This window comes from Poecilia reticulata, chromosome 22 (assembly GCF_904066995.2).
Source record: "Poecilia reticulata chromosome 22, P_reticulata-male-v2, whole genome shotgun sequence".
Taxonomy (NCBI): domain Eukaryota; kingdom Metazoa; phylum Chordata; class Actinopteri; order Cyprinodontiformes; family Poeciliidae; genus Poecilia; species Poecilia reticulata.
This window is the reverse complement of record NC_088851.1, coordinates 5,216,829-5,234,856: the sequence shown is the minus strand read 5'-3', so window position 1 is coordinate 5,234,856 and position 18,028 is coordinate 5,216,829. Positions and strand designations below refer to the sequence as shown.

The window sequence follows — 18,028 nt, the reverse complement described above, 5'->3', positions numbered from 1 at the left end:
TTATTTCTGTTAGAGTTTTCATGCAAATCAGCCTGCAGCTTTCTGTGTGAAAACAAAAGGCAAAAAAACAGCATAATCCACCCCCCCCCAATTGAAGTAAATAATTATAAACAGAACAATGGATGGGCGACTGTGACAAGAAATATGTTTGGGTTGAGTTTACTGATGTAGAACAGATTACTGGAAAGGTGGGCGTTGGGTGAATTCCCCTGAAGGGTGCACTAGGAGGAAGTTACCAAGACTCAACCACATCGAAAATAAGTTCAGCTACTTTTCCTTTGTAATCATCCTTATTCCCAAAAATATAATTTCACATATCATCTTCATGTGTGTCACATTAGGAACTAAAGTCATTAATTGTGGTAAAAAGTGAACCATAGAAAGTATAACTCTGTACCACACAATGCTACAGAATATTCTCACATATTGCGACACAACAACAAATTTCGCATCACCACAAAGAAGTGTGTAATAATTGTGAAAAGAAAGTGAAATGGTGCAAATACAAAACCACCAGAAGGGAAGCAGCTGTTCCAGGTTTTGTTTTTTTTTTTAATTTAGCAGATTTTCCTTTGAAGATTGCCCGATATTTAGCTCCATCCATCTTCCTATCATCAACTTTAACTATCTTCCCTGTCAGTGCTGAAGAAATTCTTCCCACAGACATGATGCTGCCATCACCATGTTTGACCGAAGGGATGATGTGTTCATGGAAAATTGGTGAGGTTAGTTTTGGAAGTAGGCTCAAAAAATCACCATGTTTCTGTTGTGTCCTTTGCTTTTTTTGACTTTCAGTTAAAAGTTTTTTTTTCTTCTCAGTCTTTCAGTACAGAGTGCATGAGTCACCGTTTTCATAACAACTGATTCTTACACCTGTTTGTGGTTATCACATTACAAAATAGTCTGACTGGGCTGGACGATAAATCGATAACAGTATATATCGCGATAGACACGTGATCAGTATCGATAAATTATACGTCTGATAGAATTTTCAACATATAGAATATTGACTGACCTCTGGTTCAGAACCATACAGCATTCTGGGAGGCAGAAGAAAGGCGTTAGTCTTTAGCTCAACCTCTCATGGCTAGCTAAGGAAGGTGGGTGGCATCAACTTCTCACTCTCTTTGGTTACCTAGCAACAACTTGTCGCATATCTTGAGCAGCAGTAGTTTCATGTTTTCCCACCGTGCCTCATAGCTGCTTAAAAATGAAAAACAAAGGCATGGAGTGAAAACTGTAAAGGTCTCTGTCAATTTGGCAGTATTTTAGATATTTAAAACAAAAACAAATAAATCAATAATTATCGATATCAACATCGTGGTCCGTTTTTCAGCCACATCGTCCAGCCCTGTCAGATTTAGATGTAGCCATGAACAAAGCTTTGTTCCCATTGGATCTCTGTCCCAGTCGTCCTGCTCTGTCGTAGTAAGCACACCCGTGATGTTGCGTAAGGCCTTAGAAGTGAACATCTGTTTGCTGAGCAAGGCAGAACGTGTGTCTGTGTGTTATGTGCATCCAGATAAATCCCCTGCCAACGACTGAGAGCCTTTCAGTACCTCTGGCCTTGGGGGCGGGGGGACATGCAACCTAATAGACAATATAGGTTATATAAGCATGTGACCTAAAACATCAAATGTAGGTCTGAATTTATAAAACCTTTATAAGTGTAAGATTAATTCTAGCAGTCATTAGATAGAAAGCATCTCAGCGTTCATCTCAGTCCTGCTAAGTTGTGTTCTTGAAACCAAGAAACCAAAAGTGGATGTTTTGGATCACAAATCTTTTTTTTTTCAGCTCCTTTGGATTAAATAAGAAATTGGAAAATAATCTAGAGCCTAAAATATTTAATCAATACTCTCAGTTTTGAGAGTGTTAAGTAGACCAGGTTATCAACGCTTAAGTAATTTTTATTATGAGTGGAATAGTTCAGAAAAAAGGAAAAAACAATCAAATCTCTTGTTTCAGAGTGAAGACATACACCACCAGCAGCAGCATTGTTTCATTTGGAAAGTGGTGGATTAATACGAATAAAATGTCAGCCATGATGGATGCTGAATTGGGCTGCCCGGAAATTTCCGACTTTTTCAGGTGGAATTCCAATTTTATTGGCGAGTCTTATTTATTTATTTATTTATTTATTTATTTATTTATTTATTTATTTATTTATTTATTTATTTATTTATTTATTTATTTATTTATTTATTTTAGTCATAATTTTGTGAAATCCAATTTGACCATACAGAAGAAATCGCCACACTGTTTTAGCCGTTCTCAGCATCTTCTTCTTTTGAAGGATAGCAATGTTAATGTTATTGCCTCCTGCTGGTGCAGCATAATCATTACAGCATTTTTGACTGAAATATTAGAAATCGTGTAACAGATTTTTTATTACTGAAGAGAGAAAAACCAGAGTACTTGTCCCTTGGGTAAGACACTGAATGTTGATGGCAACTGGATGAGGCTTCTCAGAACAGACTTTACCTTGAAGAAAAGTGTCAAAGTTTTAATATATCAGTTAGAAACTGAACCAAACTACCCTAACCTAGATCATTTTGAGCCATTTCACCTCTAGAATCCACATGACTTTACAGAGACTAGATCAGTTTAACCTTCTTAATGTTTGTGTGAATATCACTTTGGGAACCCCATCAAACACAGTTTGTGTCATCTTGTTCTGCTTTCCGCCAGCAGTAAGCTTCTTTTTTTTTTTTTTACTATTTTCAGTTGTGCTATTTTGATAGCTTTATTTTTTTTTTAAATTTAAAAATAATAAATTGGTTATTATTGTTTGAGAAGAATACCCAACCATAATCACAATTTTTGTAAGTATTTTTTAGGGATGATTCAGAATGTTTGGGCCACGTTGGTCTTAAAGAGACAGGAGCGCAGCAGTAACTTATCAGTAGCAGCATGGAGTCCTATAGCACATTTTAACATATGAGAAACATTAACACCTCTTCTAGTAGACACACTAAATAAAATGGCCTACTTGTAAATTATTGTAATATGGAGTGCGTACATTTTTACTACTTTCTTTTATTTATGTGACTAATACTCATATTTTCCAGGTTTCTATGCACAGCACAGCAGAAAAAATAGAAGAATAATCTTTCTTCAGTCGAACCTCTTTAATAGCCTCCTATTAATCCCGTAAATAATGCTTGAAAGGAATAACCCTGTTGTGCTTTCCTGGTTATCGCCTCATAAATCTCCCTTTTTAGTTTTTGATTTTTTTATTTTTAACAAAACTAATCAGTCTTGAACAACAAATCCACAAAGAAATTTCTGCATGCTATTGAATCCGATACCTCATTTACAAACTATATTTGTTAAACACTTTTAGATATGTCGTCATTAGCAACAAATTGCCACAGGTGTTCATGCATTTTGCACTAAACTCCAAAAATTCATTTCACTCCTGAACCTTGTTGCTGCTTTTGTATCATTTTGCGTCTACTTTGTAACGGTTTATTTCAGTAGGCTGAACAAATGTGATACTTTACTGATAATTCGTGTGAACATGATGTTTGCAAAGTTTTCCAGAAGACGGGACCTCGTATGATTCCAAGTAGATCCTTTCAGCTGATAGCGGTTTATTTATTGCGATCTCTGTATGCACGTACAGTAATTTTACTTTATTCAGATTTTTGCCATTAAGTATTATCTTATTTTTAACTGTTGGCTTTGTTAAAAATGAATAAACAATCAATATCTTAGCAAGTTTTCTTTACCGGTCCCAGTAGCCAATTAATCTATTAATCATATGATGAATTAAAACGAGCTCTACAAGTTTCATTCTGATGATCAGTATGTTCCATATGACTTCATAATCCTCCATATTTATGGTTTTTGTTTGTATTTCATTTGAATTTATTGTTTTTGATGGTGGTTTTTTTTTACATTTTAAAATATTTTTCCGTTCTGGTGCAGAGAGATTATTGAAGAGTGCAGCTGTTGATATGGAGTCAGATAAATTTATAAACTAGCTTTGAATGACATGTTGTCAGATGTTGACAGAGAATGGATGGATTGAATAGATTAAGAGTTAACTTCCTCAACCTATTTAACCTTAAGGCTATCCTGCAGCTATCCTGTTTGGAACAAAGTATCTGTTGTTAAGAGAAATACAACATTAGTAGAATAGAAATGGTCCCGCAGTGGGAAAGTTTCTGTGCAACAGCAGCAAAGTGACAGGAAAAGCAAGTCGATTCACATGAAGATAGGAATATGCAATTTATGAAAACAGAATAAAGAACAAAATTCTGTACAGTAAGAGTACGTTACATAAAATAGTGTAGTCATTAATAATTGTATACTCTAGTCTAAGGGAATGTGCCTTAGGTCAGTGTTTTTAAGCCTTTTTTGAGCCAAGGTACATTGTTTTAATTGAAAAATACACCTGAACAGTGCCCAACACTGTCATGTGGTAACATTCATGCATCACTAATTCTCTTGTTTTAATCTAAAATGCTCTGTACCTACTGCCATCTAGTGATAATAAAATTACATGATTACGCTGCTAGTCACTACTACAACAGAGACACTCAAAGATGGCATTATTTGGAGATAATTAATTTGTTTTCAAAAAATCTTTTAAGACTAATTACCGTATTTTCCGGACTATGAGCGCACCATACTATAAACCATACCTTCAAATTTTTTGAAGGTATGGTTGGAAACTTACATGTATCAGCCGCACCAGGCTACAGGCCGCTACTAGCTCTCGGTTTCCCATAAGGACCCAGCAGAGGGCAGCAGAGGGCTTTGTCCTAATAACTTCTGGATATATTAAGGACGCAGTTCTCAGTCTCCAAATCCAGTTTTGTTCACGCCGAGTTTATGTGCAGCGGCTTTATTTCCCTCCTGTACTGCCAGATCGATACTCAACTTAGAAGCTGCATCATATGAGTTTGAAGACATTTCTCCGTCGTGCCTGCTGCCAGCATGGCTGCTAGCATGTGCTTGTTCTAAATGAAAATTAGTGCATTCTTCTTTGATTTCCAATTTTGACTTCCAATGATTCACTTACTGCTAAAGAGCCCCCTGGTGGTTGAAGAAAAATAAACAGAAAAGCCGCATGTTCAAAGTTTAGGAAAAAAGTAGCAGCTCATAGTCCGGAAAATACGGTAGGTGAAATTGGATAATTCCCACCGCACACCTGACAATCACTCACGGCACACTAGTGTGCCGCGGCACAGTGGTTGAAAAACACTGCCTTAGGTTAATTTAAAAAATATACAAAATGAGTATTTGAGCATTAAAAAGACAGACTATATTGAACAGAAATCGGTGTGGAAGAAAAATCTTGACCTTTCTGTAACCGATTTTCTTTCCATATCGACGCCAGTTCCAGAAAAGATAACCATTTTAAGGAACAGCGCTGTGATCCTGAACGCTGGTCTCACTGTGTGCCCTTTAAATAACGCTGATTGTGTTGGTGCGTGTGAGATTGTAGGAGGAAAGTTGGAGCTGAGGTCAGAGCTCATCACATCCAGATGTGGAATGTGCTGTGAATCCCATGGTTTGTCTGTCGTTTCTGCACAGGGCGGACGGTCCAAACCCATGTTCCTAGTCTGACCCACAGTCCTCCTTGTGGGCCAGTTGGCCTAAAACATGTAATTGAAAGTATGCAGTTGGTAACGCTAATAAAGTAGGCTGATTTAATTACCTTGGTTCTTTTTTAAGGAGCAAGGTATTTCTTCTCACATCTGGGTAACAGCCTTCTGCTAAGAGGTTTAGCTGACGCTTTTGATGCATTTTGTTGAATTGGTGTATTGGGTACATTTTCTATAACCTGTCTGCAAATGGGATAAGCAATTCATGAATCGCACATTAAATTAAAATGAGCTCAATAAGTTCCATTCTGATTAATATTTTTGGAAGGCTAATTTTGTTTACAGACGCTACATGATTGTTTTTATTTACAATTTTTCTTTTTATTTATTGTTTTCGGTTGTCATGTTTTATTTTAGATGTTTAGAATATCTTCAAGTGTAAAGTGACTTTGTACAAAATTAAAGTTCATTGGATCATTATGCTGTTATCAATATATGATGTGAAAATGAACTCAAAATAACAATAATATTTATCGCAATAATATTTGGTAACACTTTATCGTTTAGCAAAATTTGTCATCGTGACAGTTCTAATTGGTAAAATAACTTATCCTTCTACAACTTGTATATTTCACATAGACTTCTTAACCTCTCATTCTCACCAAGTATTTCTTAATAAACCAGGATTTTCAACACAAGCTGTGTTTATTCACATTAAAATAATTCAGCTTTTGGACACATTGATACCAATTTTGTTTATTACTCGTATAAGATGGCAAAGACAGGATAAACGTCTGTCATCATATTGTTTTGCTTTTCAAACATAATATTGAAATCCTGTTTAGCTGCTCTCTCTCTCACTCAGTGTGACATCACCTCTGGTCGTGAAAAACGGGATAAAGAACAAAATGTTGTACAGTAAGTGTTTCATTTCACCATAAAATAGCATCTGAACAGTTACAATAAATCAACAAATGAGTTAAGATTTGAAAACATCTGATATTAAATCAGTTCTTTGTGCTCTGAAAAATTAAGTTGGACAAAGCTTTCATTTGTTTTGAACAGACCTTATGGGGGGCAGGGAGGGAAAGTTGATGTCATGTGATTTGGAACAGTTCTTCACCATGATGTTTGTAAAAACATCATTTTACATTCTAAAGATATTTTTAGTCCTAAAGATCAAATCTCTACATCAGAAACTGGCCAGATATCGTATCAGTCTGCCTTTCTGTTATACTGTCGTCCAAATATCTCCTCTGTGGATCATGGAGAAGATGGGGTGGGGGTGACATGCTGGATTTGGGTGGAGTTTTGTGACTTCCTGTATTTTTTTGTTTTTTTTTTAAGATGAGAGGAGATAATGGTGTCACGGTGTGCAACTCTCTGGAATGGGATTGCTAATTACTAAATGCGCCCGTTCAAACCGACTTCCACAAGTTCCACAGAAAAAAAAAACAAACAGTCAGCCCACAGATATCTCCAAGCATTAAATCTTGTGTTTACAGCCTTAAATACTGTGCGCCTGTTTAGTGTTGTGTTGTAGGGCTACAGTTTCTGTGTGGGATGCTGCTTTATGGCTCCTTTTTGGCAACAGGCTGCTCTGTATGTGGGCTGTGCTTTGGTCTCTGTTAAAGAAGACTCTTTATTCAGGCTTGTCTATTATATTATGTTCACATTCTGTTTTTCTCAGACTCACTCAGCCATCACCTGACCCACGGATGTACAGCTGTAAATAGACCTTTAACTTGTGTGCATCCTCTCAGAAAGGAGAACATGGTTAATCACTAGAAAATTTTTAGGCCACGGTTTCAAGTCAGTGTCATTTTTCTTTTTTCACATTTATGCTGCAAACTTCTGTTCGGTTGAGTTTTATTAATGATTGTGATAATGAGTGCACAATATATCGGCACTAACATTGGAATCGACCAATTTTTTTTAATGTATCGGTATAGGTCTGATAAGTAAAACTGGGCCGATATTAATGACTGATCATTTTGATGTGTGGCTGTTTTTGTTTGTGTTTGGTGAGCCGGGTGACCATGTGGTGTTTGTTTGAAAATGTAAGAGTGATGACAATGCATCAGTTTTGAGAGCAATGATAATATCAGATATCGACCAGTTGTCATATCGACACATCACTAATTTATATGTTGCAACGTTGCCATTTAGTGCAGATTTTAATGCCTAGTCAGTCGCAGTACTTTTAAAGCAATTCATCTTTGTTTGTTTTTTGTTTTTTTTTTACATACAAAGGCTCCAGTGGGAACCTTCATATGCTTTTCTGGTACGTACACAAATCCGATGCACAAACAACTGCATTGAACGAGAAAGCTGCATCCATTAGCTCAGTTGGGGTTCATTTTTGCTCCTAAAATCGATTTAATGGAATGCTGGAAAATACTATTACTGTGTTAAAGTTGTGCTAAAAAGAGTTGACCCGTCACCGAAGCTGAACCTTAGCAGCTTAGCAGCAAAAAGGGTTTTTGAATGGAAAATGTTGCTTTGTTTGTTGATAGTTTTTGATTAAAATGCCATTATTCACAATTAATCAATTACAGACCCTGTAATTAACTAAATTAAAAATGATAATCAAGTCCCACCGCTAGTTTTAACTGTAGTTAAAATTCAAGATCATGCATAATGATCCAGACCCAGTAACAAAAAACCAAAACATAGCATTTAGCTTCACTTTAACATGGTGGTTCCCATCCTCATCAAACACATGGCGACAGTGGACTGAAACAACTCTTGACGGGAATAATTTTTTTAAACAAAAAAACTAAACTCAAGCTTTTCTTTTATGTATTGCCAGAAAATAGAGATGAGCATTCTCGACAAATCGTTTCCAAATTAGACAGCGGTGTAATTACAGTGCCAGTGAGTGGATTTTTGTGTATTTAGTCGGATGTGAGGGAATTCCCGTCCACAGCTCCTCCAGGCTGAATTTGGAGTGTCTGCCCCACCTCGGCTGCAGGCAGCCGGCTGGTGTGTCAGGAGGGCTGATGCTATTGTTGGAACGCTGATGTGAAACTCGAGTCCTTTCTCACAAGTGGATCTTTGAGTTTCTATCAGCGCCTGCACAGAAATCTGGCTCGAATGCCTCCAAATGTAAAAAAAAAAAAAAAAGTTGAAAAATTCAAACCCAGAGGTTATAATCCAATGACTTATTTGAATGAAACGCTACATAATAAATACTCTTTATCTGGATTTGTGAAACTCACTCCAGGCCAGGTTGATTTAGGACTGTGTGTACTTGCTTTTTGGGAGTGTCACTTCTTAAAGCATTTAATGCTCTGGATGTGTTTGTGGCCTTGTCGCTGTGTAAGCTGTAAAATCCGACGTGTTCGCTTGGCTCCATCTGCTCGCCGTGATCCTTGCCGTCTGATTGTGGGGTGGGATTGTTCTCTGCGTGTTTTCTCTGGCGCGCTTCGTGGGTGTTGCCGTGTTTTTTAGGACCGAGCTTGAGGTCAGTGGCAGGATGATGATAATTGCATAACAGTCTATGCAGTCAATGATGTGACCTTCTTTTTTCCCTCTCTTCCCTGCAGCCTTTCGATTGGGGGCCGGTGTTTTTGCTGTAGCAGGAACTCTGCCTGTAATTACATTAAAACAGAACAGGGCCTGTAAATAAGATGGCCTGCGTGGCTGATTTATGTTATTTAGCCGACGACTCGTGTTGGTCTGTAGCCACCATCAAATTAGACTCAAATTCTAGAACATTAGGGGATAAAAGATGTTTTCTTCTTTTTATCTCTTCTCCACGCAGAGTTCAATAGGGTTATTGAATTGTCTGCAAATGAAGAAAATTGTTTTCATGCAATTACACATGTATAAAAATATTATAAAGTAATATTTATAGAGTAATGGTAAAGTGAAGATGAGGTATAAATGCATCGTTTGAGAAATGTACTTGTTTCATTAAAAATCTGTGCTAAAAAAAATGTAGTTTCCTTCTGTTTAACAACAGAAGGAAACTTTTCCAATGCAGAATTTTACCTTTCGGTAAAACTCAAGAGATCAGTGAGTGCCAAATTTTCCAAAGTGAATGTATCAGATTATGGGCCAGTTAATGTTCTGAAGGAATCCTGTGGTTTTGAAAGTTTTTAGAACCATAAAAATGTCTGTCGTACTTCTCCTAATGTTTCTGTTGTGCTAGAGAGTGGCGAAATGGAACAAATTGCTATTTCTGTTGATTTAAGCTAAAGTTACGTTTTCTGTTTATAAAATTCAAACTGCAGTACTAACATTGGTATCGGCCAATTTTTATCATTTTTGACATATCGTTATCGGTCTGATAAATAAATCTGGGCTGATATGAACAACCAATATTTATTTTCGTCTTGTTGCTGTCTGTTGTCTTTTTATTTTTCTCCAAAAGTTTGGAAACAATGTTGAAATATACATAAAATATCGGTAATTGACTGTAACAGTAGTATGGACCTTACCACAGGGCCTGCATTTCATTGGCTAATGCCCATCTTACGTCACAGCGCAGCTATCACGTGGGCTACCGTCTCACAAACTCATGCTAATATACATTGTGGACTACCAGACCGACAGTTTTTGCGTCAGGACTCGAAAAAGAATGGTTCTCCGTCAGAGGGGTATCTGTACAGGCGATGTCAGGTATCCTGATCATGTTTGTGGAACTAAAATTCACAGATTTCCAAAATCTGAAACGGAATGTCTTGCTTGGATTAAAGCTTGTGCACGACCGCATTTGCAGCTCAACTGTTGTAGGATCAATAAGAACAAAGGATTGTCTGCTGGTGTAAGTATTATTGCTTTGCTTTTTTGTGTTTAGTGAATAAAAAAAGTCAATAATAAACACATCCATTATGAAAATCTTTTAGCCAAGTACAGCATAATGGCAGTACCGATACAACTTCTACATCCTGAAGCCTGTCTGTTACAACCTTACGTTAGCTGAACAGATCAATATGCAATGTTGCGTATCTGACATACATTAAAGATTCTATTTCACCTGAAAAGGCTTTTTACTAAACTGTAATCGTGTTAGCCACGCTAGCACAGAGTACTGTGTATAAGCCCTTTTTCCAAGAAAAAAAACAAAACAAAACAGGCATTGTGCAAATTGTACTGCTATCGGTAATACTGTCTTTAACAGACTGAAAACATATGAAGGCTCTGAAGAGGCTAAATAGTGTGAAGAGTCAAAATAAAACCTCTCAACATTGCCAAAAAAATTCAAGTATAAAACTTAACATTCAAAGGCAAATACAGGATCCATTACAATAAACAATCCTGAGTTACTGAATAAAAACTTTCTGATAGCATGGCGGCTAGCTGATTACTGCTAGTTCTGAGTGGCTGTTTCTGACTGAGCGGAGTAATTATGCAGAACTGGGAGAAGATCGATTATTTTTTTCAGAGATTATGTGTCTCATGTTAGGACAGCGAAAGTTTTAATACGTATGTAAAATGTATTTTTTTTTAGATGCTGCAGCTTTAAACAGAGGTTCGGTGTGAGAGTCACTACCAGGTGGAGCAGAAGCGGCGCTCCATCTGTGAAATATTGCTACCTGTAGCGCGTAGCAGCAGTTCAACAGCGAGAGCAGAACCAGCTTCTTACATCGCAGCTCGAAGACTTAAATAATTTTGCGGGTTATTTGTTTAGCTTTCTGACCGTCATGCTAATCCGGGTGAGTGTTTGTAGATGTGCGCTGCTTTACCTGCTATCTGATCCTCCATATGTCTTTTTTACTGCAGTGAGCCTCGATGTAGCCAAACTCCGTCAAGTATGAGATTGTTTTTATGCCATATTAGATTCGTCATGTTGATGCATTTTGACCTGCTTCACCCCACGTGCTTCAATTTTCCGCCGCAACATGCAAACTTTCCCATTAAACTCAGTGCGTTATAGTTTCACATCGCTTAGGATTTGTTGCTGCGCGTTTGCGCAGTGTGAAGGAAAGAGGAGACCAGCTGCACAGGCAGGCTGAGAAATGAGATGCAGGTGATCGGTTTGTGTGATCGGCAACAAGAGACCGTGATAGTCGATCACCGATCATACACTTTTTCACGCAAATCGGCTGATTATGATCGGTGGTCGATCAATCTGCACACCTCTAGTCTCTTGCTGTTTTGCATAATCTTACTCTAGAATCATAAAAAGAAAAGAGAGTAAAAGAGGAAGAGACCCAGTGAAAGAGATATTGGGTGTCTCGGATAGCGGAGGTGTGAGGTTCCTTTCTCACATCACACTCTGTAGATAAGAAAATTTGCGGTAGTCTCCATTTTTCTTTCATGTCGGTGGGGTTTTTTAAGGTTTCATCCTTGATATAGAAATGTGGTTTCATTCCGGAGGGTGACAGTTAGATTTCCTTTATGTCTCAACAAAAAAGCTCACCTGTTGCAGTAGGTTTTGAAAGGCTGAGCATCCTGTTTTCATAAAGTTACTGCTGCAGCGACTTATTTGGAAATGACAGAAGTCTTCCTCCACAATGAATCATGTTTGGTTGAGACACAGTGACTTGCAAAAGTGTTCACACCCATTGAAGGTTATGCAAACTTCTGTGTGCGTTATCTGGTGATAGACCAGCAAAAAGTTGCCTATTACATAATTATAAAGCAGAACAGAAAGGAGTTAATACTGTTATTACACTAAATTTGGACGTTTTTCTGGGTGTGTCTCTATCAGCTTTACACAACCAGATGCTGATATTTTAGCCAATTCGATTTCTCAAGCTGAGTCTGACTGGATAGTCTGACTAATTCTCAATTGAGTTCTGGCCTGGGCTTTGACTGGACCATTTAAACACATGACTATATATATATATATATATATATATATATATATATATATATATATATTACTTCAATATTTTTGGTCTTTATTACATTTTTGTTGCCCAATGTTCTCTAACAAACCTTTTAGGCCCTAATAGAACCACTGAAGATTAATCAAACAGACCGACTCCATTCGCTTTTGAAGGCACCAGAAATGTGTGAATACTTTCACAAGGTACTTTAAGTGTATGGTATTTCTGAAGTTGTATATTAATATTTCAGCCATACAATCCTTTTCATTTCAAGTGTGAAGACATCTTTAACCGGTTATTGAGATATTAGCTTGTACTTAGCACAGTGGTATGCAAAGTCGGTCCTCGAGGGCCAGCATCCTGCATGTTTTAGTTCTCTCCCTGGTTTAGCGCACCTGGATCAAATGATGGCTCATTAGAGGCCTAAGAAGAACACTGAAATGTTGAAAAGGTCGTTCCTACCACCAGGGACAGAACTAAAACATGCAGGATGCCGACCCACCAGGACTGACTTTGAGCACCACTGACTTAGAAAATGGGTGGAACTGTGATCTCGAGGTCTAGGTAAGGTTTATGTCTGAAACTGCTCTGAATGCTAGAGGACCCACGTGGCTGACGTGTGGCATGAAAATAGCCCAGCAGCACAGGAAATGAAAAATCTAAAAGCAGATTTTGGTTTTCGTCTTCCTGGTAGCACCGGCAGCTTCCCGTTGGTTAGGAGATGCAGGCATTAGCCGGGGGAAGTTTTGTTCAGTCATCTTTTCTTTGCTGCTGCTATTGTTGTTTGTTTTGAACAGCAGAATAGATGCAACTTTCCCGTGAGTCATGATGTGGTTACTTTGTTGGCGTTTCAAGAAGTGCACCTCTGCCCACCCTTTACAGAGTTTTCAGTCAGCAAAACGCCTTTACATAGGACGCTTGTTTATTAAATTAGAAGAAAGGATTGTTTTGCTTCATTGTTCTTGCTTATAGGGACAGAATGAATGAATGAAGCCTGACTGAGGTATTGTTGGATGCTTGGTCACACTCAGCAGGGATGAACTGCTTTAGAGGAGTACACACACTGTGACCCTGCATCCTTCAAGGTGCCTAAATACACAGAATCTCAAAAATTCAGACCTGCCTTAGTATTTGTACACTTTAACGTACAGCATTAATCATTTTCAAACTTCTTATCAAAGATTATCAGCTCTTAAATCCTGATTTATCTTGCTTGCGGTGTTGCAGAATGTTAGGACGACTGCCAGCACAAACTTAGCCATGCTTTTCCCAAACATTCCTTGGATTCGGTGCTGTGTCATCCAGTTGAAGGACTGCAGTAAAGAAACAATTGTTAAACTGGTAAATGAGGAAGGAGGCCTGAAACCTTGCTTGAGTTTCTCACTGGTTCATAGGGAAAGCAGGGGTGTGGCTGTGTTTTACTAGAGCACAGAAAAACAGACTGGGACAGCTTTGCATTCAAAACAAGTTATGTAAGACAGTGTTGAACTACGCAGATAAAATGTGCATTGTTCTGTTTGGTATTTCCTATAAAACAGGGGCCCCCAAACTTTTTCCAGTGAGAGCCACATAACTTTTCCCTTCTCTGGTGGGGGGCCGGAGTCAGTTTGTAACAGAAAAAGTGTGACAATTACAGGAGTGCCTAAATATAAAAATTTATTGTTTTCCCGAAAGCACAATCAAATAACATTCTCTGGGTTCTTCACAGAACAAAAGTCAGGAAATAAATAATAACACTATTAATGAAATAAATAATAACCAAATAACCCTCTCTGGGTTCTTCACAGAAAAAATCCAGGAAGGATTATAGTCCTTATTTTCCGAACTATGAGCCGCACCGGACTATAAACCACAACCCCAAAGTTTTTTTTTGTTTTTTTTTAAACCAGTAAACATACACATATAAGCCGCAGATATCTCTGCCGCTCCAGGTTTTCCACAACGATGCAGCAGCAGCAGAGGGGGGCGGACACCCAACATTTGAGTAATAACAGGTCAATTGAATATCACAATTATTACGGTTGAAAAAGAAAAAGTTGCCAAGATTAGATTTAACTGAATTGATTACAGCAGTTTCCGAATGGTAACTGTAACAGTAAAAGTGCTGATCCTTTGTGTTGCTACTAGCATGTGCTAAATGAATGAAAATGGGCGCTTTCTTCTTCTTCTTCTTTAGATTTCAACAGCAGCTTGCATCCATTATTGTTGCAATACTGCCATCTACTGGATCCTAATATCTATACCTCAAATTCTCAGTGATCCCAGTATTATTAAAAAAAAAACGAAAATTTTCTTTTTCCCCTCAATGTTATTTAACTGATCAACAACATTCTCAAATTTCAATTCCCTATTAAAACCTAATTCCGTTTTAATGGGCGCTTTCTTCTTTTATTTCCAATTTTGACTTCCAAAGATTCACTTCCTGCTAAAGAGCCCCCTGGTGGTTGAAGAAAAATCCACATATAAGCGGCTTATAGTCCGGAAAATACGGTATATGAAAAAAAATCTGAATGCTCTCTGGTATTGTTCAGGGGTCCGGACCAAATGTTGAGGTGGGCCGGATCCGGCCCACGGGCCGTAGTTTGGGGACCACTGTTATAAAAGAACAAGGATATGGACAAATTAAAAACAGGGATTCCAATAGATGTGGTAGTGATATTAGAAAATCTACATTGTTTGAAACACAGTGGATATTTTGGAAAGTGGTGTTAACTCTGACATCAAGAATCCAAGTTTTGACTGTCCAAGTTTACTCATTTTGGTAAATAGACATTTATTTTACATGTTGTTAAAACATAAGATGTAATAAGAGGATTGTATTTGGTATTTAGTGGAAAGAAAAGGATATAAAAAGGTTGAATCTTAGCTGAGCTGCAAAAGAATCTGAATTTTTCCAACAAATGAATGGGGGGGGACTGTCCTCAGAGAGATTGGAAAATGTTTACTTAACCATATCAGCTCTTGGTTTGAAAACGTTTTGTAGATTACTAAAGTCCTGAGTGACAGCAAGTGACGTATTCAGATGTTTTGTATGGCAAACAAAAAAGTAGCAGGTTCATAAGTCCAAATCTGATTCCTAGATAAGCTAGCCTGAAAGTATACTAGCTAGCAGGAAGCTAATCATAAAGTTTTGGCTTCTTTTCATGCTGCACAAATCAGTCCTAGCAACTTGAAGATGATGATATCAGGCTAGTATAATGCGGGGGGATAATAATTGTCACACTTACTTCATGTTTCTCTACTTTTTGAACAGGAACACACTTCTGGTGGCTTAGCAGATTGTCTCCCAAAGCCAGTGCTGGTCAACAGAGCTAGTCCAGTGTTTAGCACACATTGAACATGTCCTACTGGCATGTGTCAAAACAGAGGAGATTAGTAGGATTTTCTGTGGATAGTATTATGATGAGCACCAAAGCTGCTGGGTAGAACAGGTTCAAAAAGGATTGCCAAGTCGGCCACCAACCCAACTGGTTCCAATGTTTCATAGAAATAATAAAATTTTTGGATGGATGTCTAGCGCTGCAGATTTATGTTGCCCTTTAAGATTTAAAGAGGTTTCATAATTCTACATATAGACTAAAGTCACACCTATCAACAAACTTTTGGTTAAAGGTCTGAGTTAGGTTCGGAAAGTATGCTCAATTGGCTTATGTATATAGTAAGATTATAACGGTTACCATAGATACGTCTCTTGGCATCTTAACTTGGTAAAAATCAATAATGGTTATTTCAAAAGGCCTAAGCCAAGATTTTACCCAAGATTTTAACACACCAAGATTTGGTGTGTTAAAAATGTAGGGGGGCCGACCTTGGCGGACGTTCTTTACATGGAACAGCAATATATTTAAACAAATTTCAGCAAGCCATTCTGTGTTTCACATTTGCTTTTTTATTTTAATTTCAGCGATCTTAAGCATGTCTTTTGGTTCATTTGAAACATGCATATCATATGCAATTGAATATTCACTTAACTTCACTTTTTTAACACCAACTTTTTTCTAACAATATTTACAGAATTTTTAAATAAAATAACAGAAAAATGTGCAAGTAATAGTCATATCAATAAGTGCAGGGCTCACTTGAAAGATGACATATTAGTAAATGTTGATCAGATTTTTAAAAGTTTATTATTCTGGAGTGAAAACTGAAAAGTTGTCTGAATTTATGACTTATTTTGATCTTAAAAAGCAAAAACAAAATTTATTCAGAGACTTGTTGTAAATGACAAATGACTTGTCTGCACTAATGTGATACTGAGATCTGGATTGCAGCACATAGGCCAGGTCTGGCTCAAAGGCAGTGGTATTGATGCGCATGATGTCTCGTAAGTGAGCGCCCGCTATTTAAGTTCACAACTGAGAATGTCTTCTCACACAAATATGTCGACTAGGGTTGCAACCCGTCCCGTAAAATACGGAACCGTCCCATATTTGACTGTTAAATGTAGGGTCCCGTATAGTGTCCCGAAACGGGACGCGATTTGTTCTGTATTCTACAAATGTGTATGTTTAATAACAAAGAAGTGGTCCCCGAGTACTTTATATAGTAGGCTGCCCCAGTCATTGTTTCACTCATGGTGTTGCGATATTGTGTCCAACACCAAGAGTTGAACGCAACTCATGGTGACTCTCCACCCCCCATGAGACTCATGTGATCGTCGGATCTCATGTGATTCAACTTTTGTTGCAGGTGGTATAGACTCAACTCCAAGACAGGGAAGAAGGAGAAGGAGAGGGGGGACATTCAGGTCACCATCTTGTTCACCCGAAACAACCTGACGGCCAGCATGTACGACCTGGTCATGAAGGACAAGGGCGCCTCCACCTTCAGCAAACTCAAGGAGCGCATGAAGGGCAAGAGGAGGTCCAGCGACGAGGAGTCGTCCTCCGCCGTGGTGCCGGGCGGGTACAGCTCCCTGTACCGCATGCGCCAGAGACTGCCGAGTGACGGAGGTGGGGAGGAAGACTATGAGGACGACGAGGGCGGAGAGGTCCGGCGGAGCAAGATGAGGACCTTCTTCCTGCGGGGGAAGCTGCGGAAGTCGTCTGACACTCGCTCCAGCACCTCCCTGGGCTCTGAGAGCAGCGAGTCGTCGTCGCGCGGCGGCAGCCTGAGTCCAACAGCCGGCATCAGCGTGGTGGTGTCTGACCTGTCCAACTCCCCCAGCAACAGCAGCAACTTCACCGCAGACAACAGTCCAGGTGAGTCCGGCAGGGAGACGATTTATTGTTGTTACTTGGTGACAAGTGTCTAACCATTTTCACATGTTTATGCTTTACATGTAAAGGATTAAACCTACTAGCCTGACATTGATGCATTTTACTTCAGCAATTTTGGTAGATTTTCTAAAATGTAATATGAAATATATATCCTATAAATGTAATTATTTATTGTTTGGGTTTTATATTTATGTCTTGACTGAAGAAGATGACTGCTCTTTGTCTGACCTGAACATGATTCTTTGTCCAACATTTTTCAAGAGGGACCCATGGCCTCCCGTGCCCCCCTCTAGGGGTCGCCACTGCTGTGTACATCTGTAGTTATGTTATTGTTGGAGGCTTGGCATGCGTTAGCCAGCTAAAGAAATGCTCAGTGTCCTCTTGTGAAGCATTTTGCATTTATTACTATAAAGCTGCTGATTGTTTCAGCACAAAAGAAAGATGGCTGACTCTTTGCCATTTTCCTACA

General features: G+C 38.4%; 1 protein-coding gene across 3 annotated transcripts in view; it reads left to right on the top strand.

The window, feature by feature from the left end:
• rab11fip5a (RAB11 family interacting protein 5a (class I)) overlaps nt 1-18,028 on the top strand; it is a 34,957-nt gene that overhangs the window by 4,722 nt on the left and 12,207 nt on the right. For all 3 annotated transcript variants that reach the window (XM_008398812.3, XM_008398811.3, XM_008398815.3), the window contains exon 2: nt 17,030-17,541. In XM_008398812.3, the coding sequence (XP_008397034.2) occupies nt 17,030-17,541 (512 nt within the window). The remainder of the gene's footprint in view (nt 1-17,029; nt 17,542-18,028) is intronic.